The sequence below is a fragment of the Myotis daubentonii genome, chromosome 3 (assembly GCF_963259705.1).
Source record: "Myotis daubentonii chromosome 3, mMyoDau2.1, whole genome shotgun sequence".
Lineage (NCBI taxonomy): Eukaryota > Metazoa > Chordata > Mammalia > Chiroptera > Vespertilionidae > Myotis > Myotis daubentonii.
The window spans coordinates 162,199,516-162,226,312 of NC_081842.1; the positions used below are offsets into that span (position 1 = coordinate 162,199,516).

General features: G+C 41.1%; 1 protein-coding gene across 5 annotated transcripts in view; it reads right to left on the minus strand.

Moving 5' to 3' along the window:
* Positions 1-6,045: 6,045 nt before the first annotated feature.
* The window catches only part of PTGFR (prostaglandin F receptor), a 40,995-nt gene continuing 20,243 nt past the window's right edge, over positions 6,046-26,797 (minus strand). For 4 of the 5 annotated variants that reach the window (XM_059689090.1, XM_059689089.1, XM_059689092.1 and 1 more), the window contains one exon: positions 6,046-7,514. In XM_059689090.1, coding sequence (XP_059545073.1) covers positions 7,185-7,514 — 330 coding nt within the window. In that variant the 3' untranslated portion in view covers positions 6,046-7,184. The remainder of the gene's footprint in view (positions 7,515-26,797) is intronic. The other variant, XM_059689093.1, reaches the window with a different exon arrangement.

The following is a 26,797-nucleotide window of genomic DNA, read 5'->3' on the forward strand; positions in this document are numbered from 1 at the left end:
ATCTAGGTACACATATTTCTACCACAAGGAAACTGAAAGCGCAAAGACAAAACTATATTTCAAACATCTTTATTTATTAGAAAGGTAACAGACAATACTGCAACTAGGCAATGCATGGGCATTATATAGGAATGTTTCACTTCTCTCTCATTTTTAAGAACCAAGTTGTTCACTCTTTATTTTATAGTGGTTTTTTATCATCTAAAATGTCTATTAATTGCAAACAGCATAGAAGGCATGTACGTAGCATTCATTCTGCCTTTTCTTTATAGACTAGAGGTCCAGTGCATGAAATTTGTGCACAGGGGGTCCCCTCAGCCCAGCCTGCACCCTCTCCAATCAGGACCCCTTAGGATCGGGCCTAAACTGGCAGTCAGACGTCAGACATCCCTCTCACAATCCAGGACCACTGGCTCCTAACTGCTCACCTACCTGCCTGCCTGCCTGATTGCCCCTAACTGCACCCCCCAAGCCAGCCTGGTCACCTCCAACTGTCCCCCCTGCCGGCCTGGTTGTCCCACGCAGCCTGCTTTTCAGTCATTTGGTCACCCCTCACTGCCACTCCCCCCCCCCTCCCCGCCAGCCTGGTTGCCCCACGCAGCCCACTGCTCAGTCGTTTGGTCATCCCTCACTAACCTCCCTGGTGGCCTGGAAGCCCCACGCAGCCTGTTCAGTAGTCCGTTCAATTGTTTCGGTTGCGACAGTCGCTTGGGCTTTTATATAGATAGATTGCAAGATACTTAAGAGGAATAAGTCCTAAAGGTTTTCATCCAATGATGCTCCTAAATAATAAAAAATTTTAAAAAGACAAACACATGTGGTTCCAGTTTGAACTATATTAGGAAGGCATGAATGGAAAAAAAAAATTTTACCTAACATAGAAATCAGTGCTGTCCACCAATTATTTTCAGCTCTTCTCCTGGGCATGTCATATTGCATTTCTCTGTCCCCCTTGAAGTGGGTAGGGCCATATCACTTGCTTTGGCTAGAGAAGTGTGAGCAAAAGTAATATGCGTTCCCTCCAGGTGGAAGCTCCATGAGCCAGGGCATGATGCACCACGCCGCCTTGTCCCCTGTAGCATGGTAAACAGCTGCATATACTGTGGCAGCTGCTTTTTCTCCTGAGGTCTCTGAGGGATTACAATGAGCAGAGTTCCCATAGGTAAGATACAAACATGTGTGGATTTATGGTGCTGAGACTTTGGGGGTGTTATCACAAATATATCTTAGCTATCCTGATACTTCTAGGTCACTGTGTTATGGAAATGACCAGATTCCCATTATAAGTATGACCTACCTAGGTCAGGTGAGATAGGAAAAAGAAAGGTGATATCACAGAGGGGTGGGCAGAAGATGGATAGCTAAAGATAATAACAGAAAACAAGTTTAATTTCTTTCCATCTCATAGCACAGTGATTTTCAACCAGTGTGCCAAAAGAATTCTGAAAACATGTAATCCTGACTATTTAGTCAGGGGCACTGACCCCTTAGGGAAAAAAAAGTGACAAGTGCCAACACAATAGCTGTCCAGTGTGACTGAATCAAAATTATTCCTATTTTTTGTCACATAGGCCAAAAAAAATAGTTTTTGGTGTGCCACAGAATGTTAGTAATTAGTTTATGTGTGCCATGAGATGAAAATGGTTGAAAATCACTGGCATAGCAAATAAAAATGGGAGTTTAGTTTCAAGAGTTCCAACTTTTATATGACTTCCCTAAAAAATAACCACTCTTGATAATTACCAGTCCAAGTTTATTATAAAATCATTTGTTTGAAGTTTTAAACTGGTCAACACATGAAAATTATGAGTGGCACACTAACGCAAGCCACAAAACATGCATATCAGTAGCTACTCCCTTACACAATTCATCAAGCCTGAAGAGCACAAAGTACATCTATTCACAGAAGACATTCATCTAAGTTAGTCAGTAACAAGTTGAAGTCCAACATTATTTACTAGGTGGTAAAATATTCTGACACCCAGATGAAGAAGTAAGAAAACGTATATTTACATTCTATGTATTTGACCTTAGGCAGTTTATTAATTTGGAGCAATGATGACAATACAGGTGAGTGTAGGGAGCAAGTTTTACAGAAAGTTCACTCTATGTATTAAACAAGTGCTCTTACTTGGGTTCTAAGATTAGACACACAACTAAGGCATGTTTTTCTTTTTAAGTCTGAAAATGGACAAACAAGACCATTTGTTACATAGATGTGTGTGTGTGTGTGTGTGTGTGTGTGTGTGTGTGTGTGAAATTTAAAGTATCTTCCACTTTTGCAATACAGATAAGTAGAAGCAAGTTTCTACCTTTAGAAAAAAAAATCAAAAAGCATATTTCTAGCACTGAGTTAAATCCACCAGTAAAAAGTCTGGTATTGGGGATGCATCTATGGCTAATTATGAGTCAGCATTATCTGGCTCTGTATTCATAATTATAAGAACCCATTTTCTATTGGATTCTTTTTCTTTTTCTTTCTTTGGTCTTATTTTTTTAAGACTTTATTAACCTCAGGAAAAGCTTGGCACTTTCAAGTCATTTGCCCATAATATAATTCCCCAGAAATAAGATGACAAATAGTATAAGTTGCTTAGATACTACTTTACTCAATGACAAGGGAAATTCAGTTACTCTGGTCTAATTATGAATTTTAAAACAGGGCTTGAAAAGTCAAAATTGGTAAACTGGTTGAACATTATTTTTACTATTTATTCTAGTAATCTGAACAAATATGCTTCTACTTTGAACATTTATATGAAAGTTAGTGAATGCTCCACTCTATTATTCATAATACAATAAATTACTAACTACACTGAAATATGCATAATAACAGGAATAAAATTCTGAAGTCAGATATGCACATGGTTGTATTGACTTCATTTCCTTGGGTGGAAGCCTAAAACAATGTAAACGCATTTTCTTTTACTAAACTTATTTCCAATTTTTGGTGTCTATTTCTTGGATTTAGCATCATCATAAAACACTTTAGTTGTCCTGAACCTGTGCTCAAATAATATAGGTAATCCTTCTGGGATATGCACAGAGTGAGTCCCCTGTCACTTCCCAAACCTTGCATGTTCATGCATTTCCACATGTGGTCATGTCCTAGAATCTTCTCCATAGAGATACACAGTGGCCAGGGTGGCATCACAGCAATAGAACAACAATTATGCCACGCGATTAGAAGAAGTCGCAAGGAAAAGAGGACTGGAACTCTGAATGAGTTTCTCCCTCATGCCTCTCCCAGGTCGCTGCAGCCTCCTACCCAGCATAAGGAAGAAGGATGGAGCTTTGGTTCCCTGTGCCTCGGTTCACAGGACACCCACGCTCTTAAGCAGCTGTAAGAAATAGATATCATCTCTAAACCATCTCAGAGTTCTTCTGGGCTTTAAGTCCTCTTGAAACACAAGAGAACATTATATAATATAACAGCAATCATAAATTGCAATGGCTTTTTTAAAGCATATACACTGGAGATATATATACATACATAAATAAATATATGCACATATATCTCACGATAAACATGTCATTGTCAATTTAAATTAAAAATGTACAAAATCTTTGCAATTCCATGTTTATTTCATACCAAGAATTCTTGTGATTTAATTAGGCAAGTATTTATCGAGCATCTACTGTGTGCTCTATAAATGAGAATAAACTAAATTTGTATGATTAATCATTTACTAGTCTTAAATTGAGAATATATGTGTCAGTGTGTATATATGCGTTTCCCTTTAAATTCACTGAAAAAAAATGCTTGCCTTTAAGCCTTCAGTGAGACTATTTGCTTAATTTATTTTAACTTATTCATGAGAATTTTCCAAAATTCACAAAAGTAGACAATAACTTCCAACGTACATTACCAATCAAAAGAAAAAACCTGTGAATGTAATTTAAGTCTAGTTGAACTGCACAAATTTCCTGGAGAATCTGAAATCAGTGTCACAGGAAAGATTAATTTTAAAACATACCCCAGTTAATGAAGACAATGAATTCTTTTACAGTTCTGTGATAAAGCAGAACTACCTGCCTATGCTTTGATGGACCCAGGACTTTTTGAAGGATTACTAAAACTCCATGGGTTGAATTATACAAACAAGTCAAGAAAAAGTCTAAAGTATTCATGAGAAATTTGGGGAGGGAGAAACCAAGATGGTGGCATAGGTTAACGCCGGAGATTGCTGCCTCGAACAAGCAATTCAAGGGTACACCTAAAAGACAGAACGGACATCATCCAGAATCACAGGAAGGCTGGCTGAGTGGAAATTCTACAACTAGGAGGAAAGAGAATATCATACCCAGACTCAGAGGAGGCACAGTACTGAAGTGCGATACTTAGGTGCAGAGTGCGCACGGAGCAGGCTGGCGGCGGAGGGCGCAGTTGTTGTTTTCAATAGGGAGGGAGTTTCAGACTCTGAGCTCCAGATCTAGGCGAGTCTCTAGGGACCCAGACTCAAACTGGAGAAGCGGGACTGTCTGGCTTGGGTCGGAACTCGGAACTCGAAGACAGCTTTCCCTCCAAGGTTTGCAGCGGTTGCTGGGACTCTGTGAGGCAGAGCCCCTAGGAACGGAACTGAGAGCAGCCATAACTGCTCGCTCCACCCGCCCACCCTGTTTGATCCCATGCGACCCGCCCCACCCAAGCCCTGCACAGAGCCATTTGCCAGATAGCCTCAGGCAAAGGCTGGATTAGCACCTCCCCAGAGGACAGAAGTTTTCCCACTGCAGACACAGCTGACTCTCACAGCCAGTTGGCCTGGAGGTCAAATCCCCCCAGTATTAACTACAACAATCAAGGCTTAACTAAAACAAGACTGTGAACAAAGACCACTAGGGGGTGTACCAAGAAAGCATAAAAAAAAATGCAGAGACAAAGAAACAGGACAAAATTGTCAATGGAAGATATAGAGTTCAGAACCACACTTTTAAGGTCTCTCAAGAACTGTCTAGAAGCTGCAGATAAACTTAATGAGATCTACAAGAAATCTAATGAGACCCTCGATGTTATGATAAAGAACCAACTAGAAATTAAGCATACACTGACTGAAATAAAGAATACTATACAAACTCCCAACAGCAGACCAGAGGAGCGCAAGAATCAAGTCAAAGATTTGAAATGTGAAGAAGCAAAAAACACCCAACTGGAAAAGCAAAATGAAAAAAGAATCCGAAAATATGAAGATAGTGTAAGGAGCCTCTGGGACAGCTTCAAGCGTACCAACATCAGAATTATAGGGGTGCCAGAAGATGAGAGAGAGCAAGATATTGAAAACCTATTTGAAGAAATAATGACAGAAAACTTCCCCCACCTGGTGAAAGAAATAAACTTACAGGTCCAGGAAGTGCAGAGAACCCCAAACAAAAGGAATCCAAAGAGGACCACACCAAGACACATCATAATTAAAATGCCAAGAGCAAAAGACAAAGAGAAAATCCTAAAAGCAGCAAGAGAAAGAAACTCAGTTACCTACAAGGGAATACCCATACGACTGTCAGCTGATTTCTCAACAGAAACTTTGCAGGCCAGAAGGGAGTGGCAAGAAATATTCAAAGTGATGAATACCAAGAACCTACACCCAAGATTACTTTATCCAGCAAAGCTATCATTCAGAACTGAAGGTCAGATAAAGAGCTTCACAGATAAGGAAAAGCTAAAGGAGTTCATCACCACCAAACCAGTATTATATGAAATGCTGAAAGGTATTCTTTAAGAAGAGGAAGAAGAAGAAAAAGGTAAAGATACAAATTAGGACCAACAAACATGCATCTATCAACAAGTGAATCTAAGAATCAAGTGAACAAATAATCTGGTGATCATAATAGAATCAGGGACATAGAAAGGGAATGGACTGACTATTCTTGGGGGGGGAAAGGGGTGTGGGAGATGTGGGAAGAGACTGGACAAAAATCGTGCACCTATGGATGAGGACAGTGGGTGGGGAGTGAGGGTGGAGGGTGGGGTGGGAACTGGGAGGAGGGGAGTTATGGGGGGGGAAAAGAGGAACAAACGTAATAATCTGAACAATAAAGATTTAATTTAAAAAAAAGAAATTTGGGGAAAGATTATTACCCCTCGATCTCTTGGTTAACCATTGTAATGAGCTCCAAATGCCTGGCTGATTGCCAATCCTCCCTTTAACACTGGTAGCTCCAGCTTTAGAAGATTCTGTCTTACATATTTAATGAAGCTGCTTTCAACAGAAATTTTTGATGTCCTTTGGTGAGAGAGAGAGAGAGAGAGAGAGAGAGAGAGAGAGAGAGAGAGAGGTGGAAAGCAAAAACACACTACCTGTAGATTGTCTTTGTATATTTATATATAGATTGTGCTTCTCTTGTTCTCTGACACAGAAATGACAGCTCAGAATAGAGTGCCTTTGCTAAGCTTCTTTGCACCTACCACTGGGTTGAAGTTCCGTTTGCATGATCCATGGCAGAGCTTCTCAGGAACTGCGATAGTGCAAATCCCTCCATATGTGCTAAGACAGAGCCTTTGTTTCTCTAAAAATTATTTATTTGCACTGGAATATTTTCAGAGGAAAGGGTGATTATTTGAAAACTAGGCAAATCTACAACTTACCAAGAAAACCACTCGCCTTCATAATAACCCAATGCAAGCAGTCACATTTGTCAAATATGACAAAGAGAGACACATTCTAAACAGACCAGGCAACCTGACAGCCACACCTGGTGTATACAGAGGTCATTATAATAAGCCACGGTGATTCCCATGTGACATGACCATACATATATTGGCTGAGGTTACAGGATGAGGCCAGATCAAAAATCAAGAGCGCTTCATTTCATGAAGCCTAGTCTATAAGGAACAGCTACGGAGCAGGGACCCCAAATAGCCATTTCATGGTGCAGGTAGTTTTAAGATGCTCTTAGGCAAACAGGCCAAGTGAATGCTTTAGGACTCAACAGTCACTCATTCCAAAAGCAGGAAATAACCCAGGTAAGCCCAAAATTGTTTTCAATTTGACTTCCATGGCATTATTTCATTGTGTTTATCTGCAGTTGACAACACAAAGTGAAAATGTGCAATTAAACAGTTAATTTTACAAATTTCAAAAGCTGAATCTGACCAAAGTGCCCCCCAAACTACTTGCTGAGGCCGGAATATTCCAGTCAGGCTTTAAAAAGTTACCCAATTAATTAAAATATTGCCAAAACGTTTCTTAATTTTGTCCCATACCTACACTGACTTGCTGTCCTATTAAACTAGGTGATTGCTGATTTACTTTTTCTGCAACCGGTGACTCAGAAATCGCAGCAACCTTTAAGGAATTTTTAATGGAGCTAAGCTCCCACATATGTAAGCTGATGACATGCACGCCACAGCAGCGTCGGGCAAGCTTGTAGAGATTCTTCAGGACTGCCTTCCGCAGAAGAATATACACCCACGGATCTAAAATTTGATTCCATGTTGCCATTCGAAGAGCAAAAAGTGTTGTTTCACAGGTCTCCTTCGAATGATTTCCATTTATTCCAATGTTGGCCATCGTCAGCTGCAAAACAAACAAGGGGAGTCCGTTGGTAGACATTTTCTCAGTCCTACAGTTTTCTTATTTTTATTTTTTAACTTAACTAGCTATGTTACAGGCTATTCATTTCACCTTCCACAATGGGATGTTATTTTACAAAATACTGACAAAAAGAAATGAACAGTGGAAGAAACATGGATGCATACATCTGAACCCTTTGAATTGAAATTTACATCAGAACTGCAAAAATGATAACTTATATGGTAAGTCAAATGTACACAAATTAAAAGACCCTAGAGGGCAAACTCTGATACTAGTAACTGGCGGTTCTGAGAATAGTAAGTTCAAAGCCAACACACATTTGTATATTTCAAAGAAAAAAAATAAAATGTATTTGTGTAATTAAGCCAAAGTATAGATAAACTATACACAGGAGTTTTAAAAATAAATTTAGAGTATCTGATATTAACTTGTACCAGGCCTATCATATTTTTCTGAAATGTTACTTTTAGAATTTTCTTCTTGGTAACTATAATGATACCAATGTCTTCTATTTCATTTTCCCTTTTCTACATCTCTCATAACCTTAACTTGGCTAAAACATCCCAAAAAATACTATGGAATTTTCTAAGGGCTCTGAGGAAATGAGTTCCCCTCTGTACTACTATTCAGATTTGATGTAGATTTTGGTCTCATGTGTTCATTTTCTGACTGCCTATGATGAAAAAGAGACCATACTGTGGAATAAATTCCATAAAAAGTCCCCACTGTATGTTAGATCTGGTCTAATCACTGAGCCCAGCTTTGGCTTCTAACTATACATCTGCAGAACAAACAATTGTTGAAAAGAATTTGGCTATAAAAACGAATAAATGAACAAAAGGTGAAACTGGAAAATTAAGGGGCGCTTAGACCATTAAGCCTCCAGGATAAAGAGAGGATGTAACAAAGTCTAAAACCCAAATGAGAAGAAAATCAAGTCTTCTTGGTCTTCTTAATGGACTTCTATCAGAAGGAAATATCTTAATTGGGCCTGATGATACTAATGGTTGAAGGATAAATGTTCCTTGTCAACACCTTCATTATTTACACAACAAAGTACAAGCTACTCTTTAGCTGGCTCCCTGATTGTGCATCTGAAGTGCACCTCTACAGTCAATCTCCCTGCAAATGCGCTATGCTCCAACCTCTGTGAAGGCGCCACTTGTCCCAGATGCACCATGCCCTTCTGCGTTTTTCCTTGTGTGACTCTCTTCGTTTTAAACTGCTACCCCCGCTTTTCTGCCTGATGAACTCATGTCCATCCTTCAAACCCCATCGAAAACTAAGCTCACTTCCATGAAATCTCCCCTAGCTTCACGGAGATGAATTAGCAAGTAGCTTTCTCCTTTGTGCTCCTAGAGCGCCCTGTACTTACCCAGTTATAAATAAAGTCCCCGCTATATGTTAGGTCATTTGTGACACTGCAGGATAATTATGCACTTATATGTGTATCTATGAGCATCTCTTCTTCTATATTCATTTCTTATATCCAGAACAAAGCTAACACCCGGGGTGTGCACAGTAAGTGTTGGAATGAATAAAATTCTGTTATTTTATTCATTGAGGCTATTTCTAGAAGTCATGAGAGAAATCTGGTAATCCATCACAATAGTCTAATATTTTGAAGCTTAAAATGTTACTACAACAGTATCCACTAGTGAAGGATTTATAAAGACCAGGCAGATCCCGAGGAAAATGGTTCTTTCCCACTGGGTTCATTTCCCAGGAGAATAATGTATCAAACAGCAGGCCTAAAGATTCTGTCTCTAAATAAGATCAAGCAAGTTTCAACACAAAAAAAGCACAGTCCCCAGTACCTGGGTCAAGTACAGAATACTGCTCCCTAAGTTAGCCAATAGGATTGAAGAAGTAAACCTATATGGGCCCAGTTTCCTTTAGAAGAAAGCAGGGCCAAGACCCAATTGGCAGTTGGAATGAGATAATGTAGCTAATATTTTTTCTTTACTCATCAAATATGTATTGATTATCTGCTCTGTGCTAGTCAATGTGTTAGGCATTAAGGATACAATGGCAGACAAGTAGATACATGCCTGCCCTCATGGGACTTATAATCTATTTACTAAGTTTGGTGGGGGAGGGTGTTCAAAGATGAATGAATAAATATTTTTCTTGCCTCATAAGTATTAAATGAATGTATTTTCTATTACTGACTAGATATGTTCCTGAAGATCCCAGAGACCAGTCAAGATGCTGCTCTGCATGTATGGGAACACAGATGGTCAGTGTAAATTGCATGAAACAGCTGGGGCTGGTTGAGAGATTGGCAAATTTAAAATTGCCTGAGTTATGCCCAGCCAGCTGGCATGGCTCAGTGGTTGAGCGTTGACCTATGAACCAGGAGGCCACAGTTTGATTCCATGGTCAGGGCACATGCCCGTGTTGCAGGCTCGATTCCCGATCCTGCAGTAGATAGTCAATCAATGATTCTCTCTCATCATTGATGTATCATCTCTCTCTCCCCCTTCCTCTCTGAAATCAATAAAATATATTTTTAAAAAATATAAACAAAAATGATTTTTTTTAAAAGGATAAAATGGCTGAGTTACATGGCATGCATTTCTCTGACTCTCCTCTCTCCTGTGCAGACATTGAGTCCTCTGCCAAAGTCCAAGCTCTTCTCCAGAACACCAGACAGTGTGCCCTGGAATTTACTCTCACTCTCTCTCCCTCCTCCCACCCCCAGCCCAGCCTGGAAGAGTGGTTGCTCTAGGGCTGCCTGCCTGGCTGGGAGAAGCACAAATCCTTTAAACACCATCAACGATGTGGGTGGAGTATTTATGTAAAAGAAGGATCATTAGTACATTATTGACAACTAGGGGCCCGGTGCACGAAATTCGTGCACTGGGTGTGTGTGGGGGGGAGTGTCCCTCAGCCCAGCCTGCCCCCTCTCACATACTGGGAACCCTCAGGCGTTGACCCCCATCACCCTCCAATCGCAGGATCGGCCCCTTGCCCAGGCCTGATGCCTCGGCCAGAGGTGTAGACCCCCATCACCCTCCGATCGCCTGATCGGCCCCTTGCCCAGGGCTGACGCCTCTGACAGAGGTGTCAGGCTTGGACAGGGGACCCCCATCTGCCCCTGATCACTGGCTCTGGCCCCCGCCCAGGCCTGAGGCCTCTGGCCCAGGAATCATGCCTGGGCAGGGGACCCCCATCTCCCTCTGATTGCTTGCTCCACCCCCCGCCCAAGCCTGACACCTCTGACCCAGGCTTCAGGCCTGGGCAAGGGGACCATCATATCCCCCCAATCCCCGGCTCCGCCCCCCACCCAGGCCTGATGCCTCGGCCAGAGGAGTTGACCCTCATCACCCTCCGATCACCAATCACCGGATCGGCCCCTTGACCAGGCCTGAGGCCTCCGGCAGAGGTGTCAGGCCTGGGCAGGGGACCCCCAGCTCCCCGCGGTTGCAGGCTCCGCCCCTGCCCAGGCCTAATGCCTCTGGCCTAGGTGTCCGGCCCGGGCAGCGGGGACCCGCAGCTGCAGCGGCCCCGCGATCGTGGGCTCCACTTTAGGCCCAGGCAAGGGACCCCTAGCTCCCGGGACTGCCAGCTTCGACCGTGTCCAGCTCCCATCGCTGGCTCCACCCCTACTTCCTGCTATCACTGGCCAGGGCGGAAAAGGCACCTGATTCTCCTATCATGGCTGGGGGGCAGGGCAAAGGCGGCCCCAGGGCCGCCTTTGCCCTGCCCCCCAGCTCTTAGCTCCCCCCTGGGTTTCCGATCACTGTCAGTGGCAGGTGGCTTCTTCCTGCTTTCCCTTTCGCCTCCCTGCATTGTGCCTACATATGCAAATTAACCGCCATCTTGTTGGCAGTTAACTGCCAATCATAGTTGGCAGTTAATTTGCATATAGCCCTGATTAGCCAATGAAAAGGGTATCGTCGTACGCCAATTACCATTTTTCTCTTTTATTAGATAGGATAGTATATCATTGAAAATTTGGGACAACCTATGTATCCAACAAAAGATAAATTATGGTAATTTCATATAATGAAAAAAAAATATGCAAGCAATAATGTTTGTGATTCAGTATTAAAGTTTTTTAAAGCAAGTTACCAAGCTGTATGGATTGTGTGATTCCAATTTTGAGAGAAAAAAACACCACAAATATGTAATTTTGTGCATGCATAGGTAAAAGACTGAAGTATATGTCAGTGTTTCCGTTGGTAAACTCTAAATAGTAGAACGACAGGATTTTTATTTTCTCCTTTGGTTTGTCCTTAATTTATTAATATTTTATATAGATTATGCATTTCGTTTGTAATTTGTGCTTTTTCCCCAAGTAATTTATTGAAATAGACTATTGTACTAAAGAATTAGAACTAATGTGAAATATTTATGAATGTCTTTGTGTGTGTGTGTGTGTGTGTGTGTGTGTGTGTGTGTGTGTGTGTGTGTTGCCTCAGAATTGCCTGAAAAATTCAATCCCTGATAAGACTGGCAGAAAGAAGTGAGGGAACTGGGGTAAGAATGAGGAAAGCCTGCCATTTCTTCTGGGCTCTGTCAATAGTCACCACACAAGCCTTGAAATCATTCTTCTCTAGTCAGCACCCATGACCTTGTATTCTAGAGAGTCATGTGCATATTCTCATCACAGGCACAGCCTTTCCTCTAGTCCCCAAGAGCGACCTGGTACATTGAATTATTACGTGTAATTTTCTGAAAGATCTGTCTTTGGATCTTAGCATGTTACAATTGTTCATCTTTGTTAATGATTAGAACTCTAATTGAGAAGTGGACAGGGCCAAATACTCAAATATTCTATGGAAAAAAAATCAATTAATTGATGATATCTCTAAGACACTCAAAACAAAGATAAGAAAGAAATACTGAAGTCAAAGAATTGTATAGAAAGAAAAGTTTATGTTCATTGTCAATTGAAAAGAATGAAATAGATAACACTTGCAATAAAATCTACATTCATTTAGGCCACATAGTACAATATGTCAATGGTTAAGATTGCGATATGAATGAATCTGCCAGGCTACTTTACTCATAGATAACAGAGCTCATGTTCACTAAAGATTCATTCTGGAAGTTATTTTGTCATCCCTTCTCTTACATCTGTATATCTTTTAGTCAGTATGAGGACCCCAGTGCCTGCTCATAATGAAAAGCAATGGTAAATCAAGAATTATGCTTCTGTCCCTCTGCGTAGTCATAAAGGTAAACCAATACAGCAGGGAGTCGTTTTTGAGTGTCTACTGTGTCCAGATACCATGCTAGATGGTAGTGATTCAGGGATGAATATTTAGAGAAATCCTATCTGACAAGATATATTTTGCTTATTTTATCTATTTCTCATTTTGATCTCTCACACTAAAATATACTCTTGAAAGCATATTTTTGTCTGATTGTTTCTCTGCAGCCCCAGCAATGGGAAGACAGTAGGGAAGTTGATATTTGTTGAATGAACAAAGGCCCTATGAGGCAAGACTGGCACAAGCAAAATTATGATGTTGTAAATAATAAAGGCATGTAAAATATATCACAGGCAAGGCTATTTACTGGCACATGATCCCTATGTGGTCACTAAAAGGTGTACTTTTTTTGCAATTTTTGTAGTACATCAAAACTTCAGTTATTCAGATTTGACTAATTTTGAATTTCTGGTGATTCCACTGCAGGCTGCCTGAATTTCTCCTTGGCACTCTTTTTATGGAAATTTAAATGAATGTATAATCAAAACCATATCTGGTGGAATGTCCAACTTGTTTAGGTACAAAACCATTATTTAGGTTATCAACATCTATTTTCACACAAACAATTTCTATGACGATTATGCATGGTCTCACCTAGTCAGTGAAGCAGGTGTTTTCACACGTAGTTATCTTATTCCAAGAGCCAGACCATTCCTTTCCTCCTTTCTGTCATCATAGAAGACTAATTCAGGGACCATTATTTGGGGACTGAAAGAGCACACTGAAGTATAATTCACTGATTTACAAATTATAGCCCCTTATAACGTTATCATCCACAGACTGCTCTTTAGGTTTGGCACTTGAATAATCACAGAGATAGGGACTAATTGTGATTATGTGATTACATCCCAGCCTTCCTGGATGAGCAAAAACGTCCATCTGGAAGCTTTGCCAAAAGACTATTCTATGACATCTCGTGTGAGAAGTTTAATCTGTGTGTTAATTTGGATAACTACTGTCATAGCACCTCTGAGTATTAGCAAATGAGAAATGTCATTTTATTTTAACTTCAATGGCAATTTTGGAAAAGGCACATCATACAAATCACCAAATCCACCTCAATTCAACACATGACTCTCAGACTTAAACGTATTTGTGGTGATTTAACTTAATCGTGTTTATTTTTGCAAAAGATTATTATATCTCTGCAACAGTGACTACAAGAACCTTCAGAAAAAAGCATACTCTTGTGCAACTCCAGAATAATAGGCTTAGAAAAGAAAACAGTTAACAAATTGAAATGCAGAGGCTCTGATGGAATATATCTTTTCAACTATGAGCTTTATTCATACCTAAATTATACATGTCTACATTGTTGAATATAGATGGTAATAATAGTTCAGTCATTTCCCACTTATTGGATACTCACTAAAACTACGTATTTTTCACATGATGAATGATTCAGAGTTAAGACAGAAATATTACAATAGGGAGGAATAAAAGCACAAAGTGGTATGGTAATTCTTATTCCACAATTTTTCAACAGCTGTGAAATGTTGCCCACCCCAAACTATACCTCAGTGTTCCAAAATACAAAGAGTTGTGCAAATAAACTTTTTCTGGCTGGATTTGTTGGTGGAGGCTTAACCAATGATCAAAACGACAACACATTCCTGTCTCTGCCCAAAGACTTTGACAGTTGCAAAGAAACAAGAAAACAGGACATGCAATGTAAAACCGCTCCCTTTAAAATGGGACATTCCCAAATCTAACAGTTTATATGCCTCTTCACCCCTTCATGATAACTGAGAAAATGATATGTAAAATAAATAAATAAATTAAACTGAACAATTCATAGGGGGAAAAGATGTATAATACCAAAAAACCCCAAAAATTAATCTTTCTAGAGAAGGTTCATGCATAGGATCCATGTATTTTCATTTGCTATTCTAGTCCCTTCTCCCAGACCTGCACTATTTTTTAGTCTGTTTATTGGGAAGCGTTATACCGGAACTCCTTGGAATAACTGTCCATGGTTCTCTGCTGCTAATCCTTACAAAATGCTATTGCAATTTCTTCCTATGACACTTTTCAAGGGAATAAAATATAGTCATTTATCCCAGAATACCAAAATAATAAACATTAAAAATAAATAAAATTTATATGTTATGTTGCATGTGGTGATTTAAGGGAAAAAATAAAAAATATAAAGTGAATACAATCAAAAGATATGAATATTTTCAACAATAAAATTTAAAAAAAATATATGGTCTACAGACCAAATAGCAATTGTACTGAGTTCCAATGAAAGCAGATTTGTCATAACGGAATGAGAACAATGGCGACTCTTTCACAGGCTAGCACCAATTCTCAAGAACCAGACATTCAAGGAGGTAGGGGATCCTGAATCATGGGAAAGGCAGTAAGTCTCCTTGAAACCAGAGCACCACGCTGTACTACCTAAGAGTGAGACATTCGGTCACGAATAATAGCAACAAACGCTGGAACTGAGTGTTTCTCTATGCTAGGGAGGTTCTTCTTTCTATTAGGTCAACTAATCCTCATAACAACTCTATGACATATGTGAGAGAAAATTTGTGTGAATCCATGTCTTAAGGAATGCCTCGGACTTTTTGAGACCATTCATCTCTAGTCTACCCCGAAGTGCTTATTTGAGGCAGGGGGTCCCGCGGGGGTGAGGCCGACAGAGTCCTAAGGAAGCATGCCCGACTCCGGAGACCGGTTCAAGACGCAGATCTGACTTTATTGTTTAAGTGCAGCGACATATATAACATTTCAGACCAATCAGAAGTTTACACCATCCTTAGGGCAACTAATGATAGGAAAGATAGGGTACTATGTAGGGGCTCTAGGGGGCTTACTCAGGCGGGCACTGCCACTTCCCGGTGTGCCAAGGAAGCTTGTATAGGCGGAGTGCGCTCACGCCATGGCATCTGCCACTGCACTGAGATAAATCTCCTGAGCTCTTCCCACACTTATTTACTAAGGTTAAAGGAAAGTTACACAATGAAAATGAGTCTTAAATTTTTAATTCTTTTAAGGTGGTGTGTCAAACATCTCCCCCGAAGCCTTTACTGTCCTTAGGGAAGGGTTATAATCTCTGGTCAAAATTGAGAAGAACTGGGAAAGGTGAAAAGGAGAGACAGGTGCAGCGATTCCCACCTGGTCAGCTCCCAGAAGGGATTGGGGGCCAGGATATGGAGGGAGTATATTCAAGGGGCTACAGCCAGACTTCTCTGTCTTAGAGGTCTTTATCTTGGCTAAAGGACTTCTGCCCTCCCCGAATCTTCTCCATAACAAGTTGTTAGATTCAGCTACTGTTAAACTCGCTGACTAATCAATTAGCTTAATTTAACTTTAGAGAAGCTTTGGTCCACCTACTGCTGACTGTAGAGTATCTCTGTCAGTATCTGACACCTCCAGCCTCAGGGGTGGTCCATTGGGGTGGCTTAGGCATAGTAGGAACAACGGAAGTTCTTTACCCCACTGTGTCTTCAAAGAAGGATAGGGGGAAGGGAAGGGAAAAGGCATGTCAGTACTTTATATATGTATTTATCAACCCACTTCATCTTGGCTAACCTTCCACTGTGGTTACTATTTTTCTGATTCTGCAGATAAGAAAACTAAATCACAGAGATGTTAACTTGCCCAAGTCACAGTGCTGGTATGTGGCAGAGGCAGAATTTAAACCCAAGTCTATCTGATTTCAAGCCTATGATCTTTCACTACATCACTCCCAGTAATGTGACTTGTGATGCTAGGCTACATTTATTAACAAGACTAGTAGCCCTGCGCACGAATCTATGCGCCAGTAGCTCACCAGTAGCTCTCTGCCCACTGCCCTGCCCTCCTGTAGCTCCCTCTGCCCCTCTGCCCCCCCCCCATAGCTTGCTGCCTTGCCCCCTCCTATAGCTCTCTGCCACCCACTTGTAGCTCACTGCTCCACCCTCCTGCTGATCTGTGAACTGGTTGTTACTCGGTAGGTCGTTTAGTTCTTATTTTATATTTTTTTAACCCAAACTTCTGAATATATTCCTATTCAATCCTGTTAACAACTCTGAGGAAAGCAGTATTTTCCCTATTTTATGATGAAGGCACTAAGGCACAGAGAAGTTAAGTAACCCAAGGCCACCCAACTAAATTATGGTGGAGTCAGGATTTGACAAGAGCAAGATATGGGCAGTAAGGACTCATGTATTGGCATCCTTGGCATTGGTAGAACACATTTTATATGTACATATTTATTGATTTCAGAGAGGAAGGGAGAGGGAGAGAGAGATAGAAACATCAATGATGAGAGAATCATTGATTGGCTACCTCCTGTATGCCCCAAACTGGGGATGGAGCCCACAACCTGCTCATGTGCCCTGACTGTAATTGAACTATAACTCCTGGTTCATAGATCAATGCTCAACCACTGAGCCATGCTGGCCAAGCAGCAGACTTCATTTTTAACTCTTTAGGTTTCTATTTCTGCTTGCCTATGTCTAGTGCTCTTTCTAGCTGATCCTACCACTCTCTCACCCAGTATTTCTATTAGTATATTTTCATTGGTATAAATTTGAAACATGCTAATAAATGTATTTCTCCAAACCGCATGTGCCTATAACAACAGATGTGACTGACAGGTAAGTCAGATGAGTTGAGCAGCACACAACTGAGGTGACCTTCAGAAGGATTGTAGTGAAAAGGATGTAAGGGTGGAGGACAGCTGTCTGTCCTGGAACGGAAAGGTATTTTGTAAGTATTAATTCATAGATGTAAAGGGATAGAGTAAGACAGAGCTCAGCATCTTTTTTTTCCTTCTTCCTATCTACCCCATAAAGAATGGCATGATTTTCATCTTAACAGACCCTTTCCTCTCACCCTTTTGACTTTTGACTGGTCTGGTCTTCAATGTTTAATTCTTATTTTATATTTTTTAACCCAAACTTCTAATTGTTTTCCTTACTCCATCATTTCTGTTCTTTGTCAATGATGAAAATTAAAAAAAAAATCAATAGGCAAAGTTTTTAGGTCTTAGAAGAAGAAAACATGTTATGAAAATATATGTATGTTTGCTTTTATGTCCTATCTTGTTATGATAGTTGTTTTAGTCATTTGACTTTGAACTGTGCTTTTGAAAACACTGTAAACTCTGGCTCTTTCTAGCCATGATTACCTATCTCAAACCCATAGTTAGGCTAACAAAATATTTCTTATGTTCTAAACTCTGGCAATGATAGACACATAAGATATTTTCATTCTACTAAAAAAATATTGATCTAAAATGTGACAACTTAAGTAATTATTAGTATCTAATCTATGAAATAAAGAGAATGCAACTAGTTAGAAATCAGTTGTAGTATTGGAGGCACACTGCTTTAGGAACAGTGGTATAAAGACTACTTTGACTGGTGGCGACACTGTGTCAGTAGCAAAAACGGACTGTAGCAGAAGGTGTTTCAGTAAAACTTCCGCCCTGAAATACATGTTTTCCCAAGGGAAATTTCCAACAGGTAGAGCTGGTTTATTACTACACAAGTTTGAATGTTGCTTTCAGTAACATCAGGGCTAAATTTTATTATATCTTCTTTATAGGTGAGCAAATTGAGATGCAGAACACATAGCTCATAAGGGTCTGAGCCAGGATTATAATCAGTATAATTAACTCCAAAGTATGATGTGAGTATATTTCAAGATGGAATCAATAGACACTCTGGGTTACCTCACGGGTAACCCAGTCAATTAATTAAAAATAATTCGATTTCATGCAGACACTTGAGTCAGTCTGGCAGTTTGGTTACAAAGATAAGACAACTTCTTGATCATTAACATTTTTTTCAATTTTCTGAACTTATTTCTCTGGAGTTATGTAGCTATACTTCTCACTTTCCTTCAGGTCATATAAATAGCAAACTGAAAATTAATCTTGCTTCATTATTATTCAATATATACACGACCATTCACTTGATAACAGCCTACTGGCCTGACTCTGATTAAACTTACCCTCTCCCATGTAATTTTCACCATTTCAGGTACATGTCTTACCTTGATTTGCTTCCCTGAGCAGAGAACACAGTTGGAACCACCAGATGTCTGACCCACAGAACTGGGAGATAATAAAGTGGGCACTGCCTCACACTGCTAAGTCTGTGGGGATTTGTTACATAGCAATCGAAAACTAATACAGTACTTATGAGGGACTTAAATTAGGAAACCATAAAATTTATATTCAAAAATCTACAACAATCATTACACTCAATGGAGAAAACATAGATGCATTTTAAGATCTTGAAGAGAAGGGTTCCCCTTATTGCTACCACTGCTTGATGCAGTATCAAAATTCCTGGTTAATACTATAAGGAAAAAATGAGGTATATAAGAATTTAAAGAAAAGAGATAAACTTTTGTTATCTGGAAGTGATTAGAATCAATACATAAATAAAACCAATAAGAGAGTTCAGCAGATGCTGAATACATAACCAACTTAGAAAACCAAAAATGCATCTCTACGCTAACATTATAAACTACTAGGGGCCCGGTGCACGAAATTCGTGCACTGGGAGTGTGTGTGTGTGTGTGTGTGTGTGTGTGTGTGTGTGTGTGTGTGAGGGGGGAGTGTCCCTCAGCCCAGCCTGCCCCCTCTCACATACTGGGAGCCCTCAGGCGTTGACCCCCATCACCCTCCAATCGCAGGATCGGCCCCTTGCCCAGGCCTGAAACCTCTGACAGGGGACCCTCATTTCCCCCCATCACTGGTTCTTCCCCTAGCCCAGGCCTGATGCCTCTGGCCCAGGCATCAGGCCTGGGCAGGGGACCCCCAGACCCCTCCGATTGCTGGCTCTGCCCCTTGCCCAGGCCTGATGCCTCGGCCAGAGGCATCGACCCCCATCACCTTCTGATCACCTGATCGGCCCCTTGCCCAGGCCTGACGCCTCCGCCAGAGGTGGCAGGCTTGGACAGGGGACCCCCATCTCCCCCCGATCACTGGCTCTGGCCCCCACCCAGGCCTGAGGCCTCTGGCCCAGGAATCATGCCTGGGCAGGGGACCCCCATCTCTCCCTCTGATCGCTTGCTCCACCCCCCGCCCAAGCCTGACGCCTCTGACCTAGGCTTCAGGCCTGGGCAAGGGGACCATCATATCCTCCCAATCCCCGGCTCAGCCCCCCGCCCAGGCCTGATGCCTCGGCCAGAGGAGTTGACCCTCATCACCCTCCGATCACCAATCACCAGATCGGCCCCTTGACCAGGCCTGAGGCCTCCGGCAGAGGTGTCAGGCCTGGGCAGGGGACCCCAGCTCCCCGCGGTTGCAGGCTCCGCCCCTGCCCAGGCCTAACTCCTCTGGCTGAGGCGTCCGGCTTGGGCAGCGGGGACCCGCAGCTGCAGCGGCCCCGCGATCGTGGGCCCCGCTTTAGGCCCAGGCAAGGGACCCCTAGCTCCCGGGACTGCCAGCTTCAACCGTGTCCAGCTCCAATCACTGGCTCCACCCCTACTTCCTGCTATCACTGGCCAGGGCGGCAAAGGCGCCTGATTCTCCGATCATGGCTGGGGGGGCAGGGCAAAGGCGGCCCCTTTGCCCTGCCCCCCAGCTCTTAGCTCCCCCCTGGGTTTCTGATCACTGTCAGTGGCAGGGGGCTTCTTCCTGCTTTCCCTTTCGCCTCCCTGCATTGTGCCTACATATGCAAATTAACCGCCATCTTGTTGGCAGTTAACTGCCAATCTTAGTTGGCAGTTAACTGCCAATCATAGTTGGCAGTTAATTTGCATATAGCCCTGATTAGCCAATGAAAAGGGTATCGTCGTATGCCAATTACCATTTTTCTCTTTTATTAGTGTAGATAATAAAAATACCAATAAAAGAGCATAGAAATTATAAAGTACTTAGAATTTACTTAAGAAATAAACAACGCCTTTAAAGATGCTTACAATTTTAACTTCTGTTCTCTATTTTTTCAAAGTTTATATTATGAACATATATTATTTTGCTAATGAAAATATACCATATCAATTGTGACGGTCAACATATTTAGAATATTGGCACCCATAAGAACAGCACAGGCAATTAATAGATAGTTCAGCCACACAGGCATGTGCCCAGTGAAAAAAGCCTTGCACCTTATTAATTAACTAATTATTTGAGTAAGTTAAGTGAATATTATAAATCTCTCCCAGAACTGGCTGGGAAGGACAAACTTTCGCCTCCCACTTCCTCTGAAGAATCTCTCTCAAGATTTTTCCTATAGTCAGGACAAAGGGAATAGAACAAATACATTTAGATCAACAAGGCAAGATGGCTTATTTAAAAGATTGCAGGGAGCAAAATCTAGAGCTGGCATAGAAGGGAGAAGAATGTGTCTATGAAGCTGGAGAATAGGCAAGTAAGCAAAGGGAATGAACTATCACGTGACCTGCACCTGACCAGCAGGCTACCCATCCTATCCAGACTGGGGGGACAGAGTTAACAAGTGTAGCTGAGACTGCATCTCCCTGCATGAACTTAGTTGCTCCACAAATGTGAATGCTGCAGACCCTGACATTACCTGTTTTCAAATTATGAAATATCTAGAGGCCCAGTGCACGAAATTCATGCACGGGGGGAGAGGGGGTCCCTCAGCCTGACCTGCACCCGCTCCAATCCGGGACCCCTCAAGGGATGTCTGACTACCGGGATCGGGCCTAAACTGGCAGTCAGACATCCCTCTCGCAATCCGGGACCGCTGGCTCCTAACCACTCACCTGCCTGCCAGCCTTATTGCCCCTAACTGCCCTCCCCTGCTGGCCTGATCGCCCCTAACCGACTCTGCCTTGATCCCCACCACGGTGGCTTTGTCCAAAAGGACATCCAGAAGACATCCTTTTATTAGTATAGATAAGGTTAAAATTCCTCATGGAGCTTGATTCTCAGACCCCGGGAGTCATCAAAAGATAGTAATTAAAGCATATCAATATACTTAATAAGCACTTTTACCAAATCCACCAGATTAATAAGTACATTTAACATAAAGTGCAGTTTAGGAGGTCAAATTGCTTTCACTTTATAAACACATTTATAACTAGGCTACTGAGACACCCTCTGTATACTGTAATTATGATTGATCCTAAACTGAAGACAAATCATCACCAAACCACAATAATGATTTACTCATATGACTAAGAAAGGTCTAAATAATCTAACAAGTAGGTCTGAAAATGACCACCAAAGGCATCTTTATGGTTGTCCTTCCCTTAGAGAATTGTCAGCAAAATTTCATCCTTATACTACTGTAAAACTGTGGCTCTAATTCCAACTCCCTTCTTTCCATTATATAAATTCTCTGTAATTTTTTCCATCAAGCTATCAAGTTTTGTGGTATTATTTGCAATACCAGGAAACCAAGCCCTTCTTCTGTGGTTATATAGAAGACATTGTATTCTCAAGAGGTTTTGCAAACAATACCACAAAAATGGCCTTAAAAGAACCTGACTTTTCCCATAATAAACAAGAGGAGATAAACATATGTAATTCACAAGAAATTAGGCTTTGCATTCAGGTAAAAGATTTGCTAGAGAAGGTGGGCTGAACTAGCCTTCAGATTTTCCCAGAAGGGTTAAATAGAAAAAGATACAAGAATCAAAACTACCCTTATCTCAAATTGCAGAGGCCCCAAATCCCAAAATTTAAAATGGTTTATGGTTGACTTCTTAGAGAAGAATTGAATTTATTAAAAACATTTATATTAAGAAGCACACCATGAAAAGAAAAAAGGTGGTACTCACCTATAATGACATTTGCTACAAGTTTATGGAAAAGAAATCGGTGTGAAGAAAAGAGGAGGTAATTTCACCCATGGAAGAAAAGAAAAGAAAGCTTATAAATCAATGTGTAAATCAAAAGACAAGAATTGCATTTCTAGAAGAGAACTCAGTACTTCACTAAGCCCGAAGACCACCAGAGACAACAATGAACCTGAACTCAAGGAAACTTTGGTCGAGAACTCTCTATCATTAGTCGTTGGGCATAGACTAAACACAGACGAAGTTTCTCAGCAAAGCTGTTCCTTCGAAGGCCGTGGGCACTTGCCCATGGGGTTCTTTTGTAATAGAGTAGTTCTGCTCATGCCTCCTCAAATAAACTACAAATTCCTTTGAAGTTAGTATCCCATTTTAGTCATGTTTATATGCCCATGTAACACATGTGCAAATGTCCATGGTAGTCACTGAGTGAATGCTTTTCAAATTACCACTGCGTTTAGTGAAACTCAGTACCAAATGGAGTAATGGCTAGAATAGTAATAACAACCATCACACAGCACCTCTCACTGGACGCTTACCAAGTAGGTATCATGTGAAAACTCACGTTATGTGATTAAATCAGTGATATAGTCGGGATTATTATCCATAGCTTTAAAAAGCTAAAATTGAAGCTCACAAAGATCCGTAATAATTTTCCAAAGTACATGTGGCCAGTATGTCCAAACTCAGGTGCTGAAAAGTTTCTGCACCTACAATAGGTTCTAGAAGCTCACCTAATTAGAAGTAGAGATTCAAGTATAAGCTTAGGCAATTCAGTATCGTCATATGATGTAGAGCCAACACTGATGAAGATGTGAAGATGCCCATTGATACAGACAACATAAATTGATATATCTTTGCATATAGCCAGTGCCTGCTAAATATTTGGTAAGTGAATGCAGAACTGAAGTGGGAAATTCAATTCCTTTTCCAAGTCAGACCTACAAAGGTCCTAAAATGAAATGACCACTGGTCCTTTCTTTCCAATAACAGAAGCTGGAGAATAGTTAAGCACCTTGACTCAGAAGCACAGCCTCTTCTTGGTCAGATTTGCTGAGGCTCATTAGGTGGGGCCATTTCTCTTTCTATGCCCAGGAAGATTCACTTCTGTGGGGAAACTTTAGAATATTTCAAGGTCCTAGAGAAAAGTTCTGCAAAATAAATCGGTATGCTACGTTCATGTTTTACACAGTTTAAACAGTGAGAACTATGACATTAAAGCCAATGGAATTTTTTTTTTAAAATCCAGAGTCAAAGCCTAAATAAACTCCAACTAAGGGACATGGAAACTCCGCACCCATAGCCCATCTGACATGTAAGATACAATCTCCTATCTTACGTGCATGTACATCCTCATACTATAATCATAAATGCATCAATGGCTGAAAATTTCTCTTTTGTAGTAAATAATTATTAGGGCATTTCTCTAGTGTCAAGAAACAAATAATTTATAACTAAAACATGGAATTATCTAATTTGTATGTGTTCACACATGTGGGTGATAAAAAGAGAGCCAAATAACTTCATCTCAAAAGCAAGATGCAAGTGGCTAATTTCATATTCCTAACTAAATGAATGATAATCAAAATGCCGTTTTCTAAACCAGCAGAAAGATATACTGATTATCTAGCAAGTAGAATAAGGTATAACTAAATATGTTCTCTTTAAAATTTTTGCCACAAAGTAAAATTTTATTTCACGACTGAAGGAGAATCATTTTGAAAGTATTTTCCTTGTTACCCACAAGCTAATCCTAACAACAATGATTTATTATTTGCCTTGCTTCCCAATGTAAGTTCTAGAAAAGTAATTAATTCATTGCTCATGCGTCAAATGAAACTTCAAGCAAACAACTTTCTGCTATATTTCTGCCCCATTGTAACCCATTTTCTGTCCAGCAGCCAATGAGCTCTTCTTAAACCATGCATCAGATCATATATTTCCCTTGTTAAGAAACCCTCGAATGGCTTCCAACCAAATTTTAACCCAAATTCACCAAGGCCTACAAAGTTCTAGACAATCTGACTCTCCCTCCCTTCCTCTCTATCCTCAAGTCCTACAACCTTCACCTAAGATCCCCTTGTTCTAGTAAACAGCCTTTCTTTTGTCCCTCACTACAAGATTTTTAAAACTTTATTTGAGAGAGAGAGAGAGATCAATTTGTTGTTCACTTATTAATGCATTCATTTTTAATTCTTAAATGTGCCCTGACTGGAGATCAAACCCAAAACATTGGCATATCAGGACGATGCTCTAAACCACTGAGCTACCTGGCCAGGGCCCCAGCACTGGTTTTTGTGCTGGTTGTTCCCCCTGCCTCCCCACCCTGCCCACATATCTTACCATAGCCGGCTCCTTTTGTCATCCAGGGCTATCCTCATGAGGAGGCCTTCCTTGACCATCCAACCTAAAAGAGCCCTATCTCCACCCTCAGTAACAGAACTTTCCACTATTTGAAAACATCCTGTTGTTTATTATCTCTATCTCTCTCCAAAGAGCTCCAACCCCTGGCAGCCCCTCTCCATGCCCCACCCCTGGGAGAATGTAACCTCTTTGGAAGAGGGTATGCTGCCTGTCTCATCCAGCACCATCGTTTTAGCACCTGGAACAGTATCTGATACATAGAGGGCACTGAGAAAAACATTTAATCAATAAATGAATGAGCATTTCTGAACATATTATATTTATGGATTTAATTGCTTTTTTGTAGTGACTTCTCACTAAGGTCACATCTTCAGCTCTCTTTAAAAGTCAAGGGTAGCCCTAACCAGTTTGGCTCAGTGGATAGAGCGTCGGCCTGCGGACTGAAGGGTCCCAGGTTCGATTCCGGTCAAGGGCATGTGCCTTGGTTGCAGGCACATCCTCAGTATGGAGTGTGCAGGAGGCAGCTGATCGATATTTCTCTCTAATCGATGTTTCTAACTCTATATCCCTCTCCCCTCCTCTCTGTAAAAAAAATCAATAAAATATATATTTTTTAAAAGTCAAGGGCAATGGCATCTTCCAGCTGCTAACATGCTTGGGTCTGACTGCAAACAGTAGTGTCTTGATGGCAAAACTATCAGATTTTGCAAAACGTTTAAAATAAATAAGCTGTTCAGTGAGAGATGAACACATTTTCAAGATAAAACTTTGTTTTGTTGTAATCAAAATTCTGAAACTGGTTCCTCGTGTCACTCTCTGGTTTTAATCAAAGCCTCGCTGGTCCTGCACAATATTCAGCAAGGACTTTTCTCCCCTAGATGGGGCTTTAACCTTTCAATGACCAAAGAGGAGAGAAAAAAACATGTTTCAGAGGGTAAAAAACTTCTACACAAAATCTAGGTTATTTTTAATACTCAAAACCAACTAACAAAGCTGCCATGGTATTTTTAATTTGATTTTTCTTTATTTTGCCCAGGTTAATTGGGACCCATTTAGGTAGGGGACAGAGAAAGGTAGGTGACCAAGTGCATTGTCAATGTTCTGGAAGGAAGAAGTGAAGCAAATTCTTTTGTTGTTAATCCTCACCTGAGGATATTTTTTTCCATTGATTTTTAGAGAGAATGGAAGGGGGAGACGGTGGGGAATTTTAACTAATTGATTGATTCTTACACTCTAAAATCACATTTTAAGCAAGAACTTCACATTTAAAATGATCATCTCAATTATAGTGTTATAGTAATATCAAAAACTTTACTCTTTTCTTTCAAAAATAACATCCTATCTAATAAACATGGAATATGCTAATTGACCCTCACACCATCACAAAGATGGTGGTGCCCACAGCCAATAAGGAGGGAATACGCTAATTGACTGCCATGCCCACAAAGATGGTGGTGCCCACAGCCACAAGATGACAGCGCCCAGTCCCCTCAGCCCTGCTGAGGTGTCAGGTGCATGGCAAGGCCTGCCTCTGGAGTCCCCCAAGCCCTTCAGCCCCCCAGCCGCCCAGGGCCGGCCCGAGGTGCAGGCAAACCTTGATGTCGCCTGCCCAGCCACCCAGGGCCACCTGAGGCTCAGGTAACCAGGGCCAGCTGAGGCTTGTGCTGCCAGCAGTGGCAGCAGCAGAGGTTTGATGAGGCATCGCCTTCCCCTGATTGCGGAGTCACCTCCCACCCCTGAGGGCTCCCAGACTGTGAGAGGGGGCAGGCTGGGCTGAGGGCACCCCTCCAGTGCATGAATTTTCATACACCAGGCCTCTAGTTTTAAAAATAAAATTCTTATATGATATCATATGTAATTATATATCATAGCTATGAGAATGTTGTTTAAATTACTAATTTCATTTATGATTAAAGGATTCTAACTAATGAGCTGCATATTCCTTGAACCTTCCAAGTAGTATAT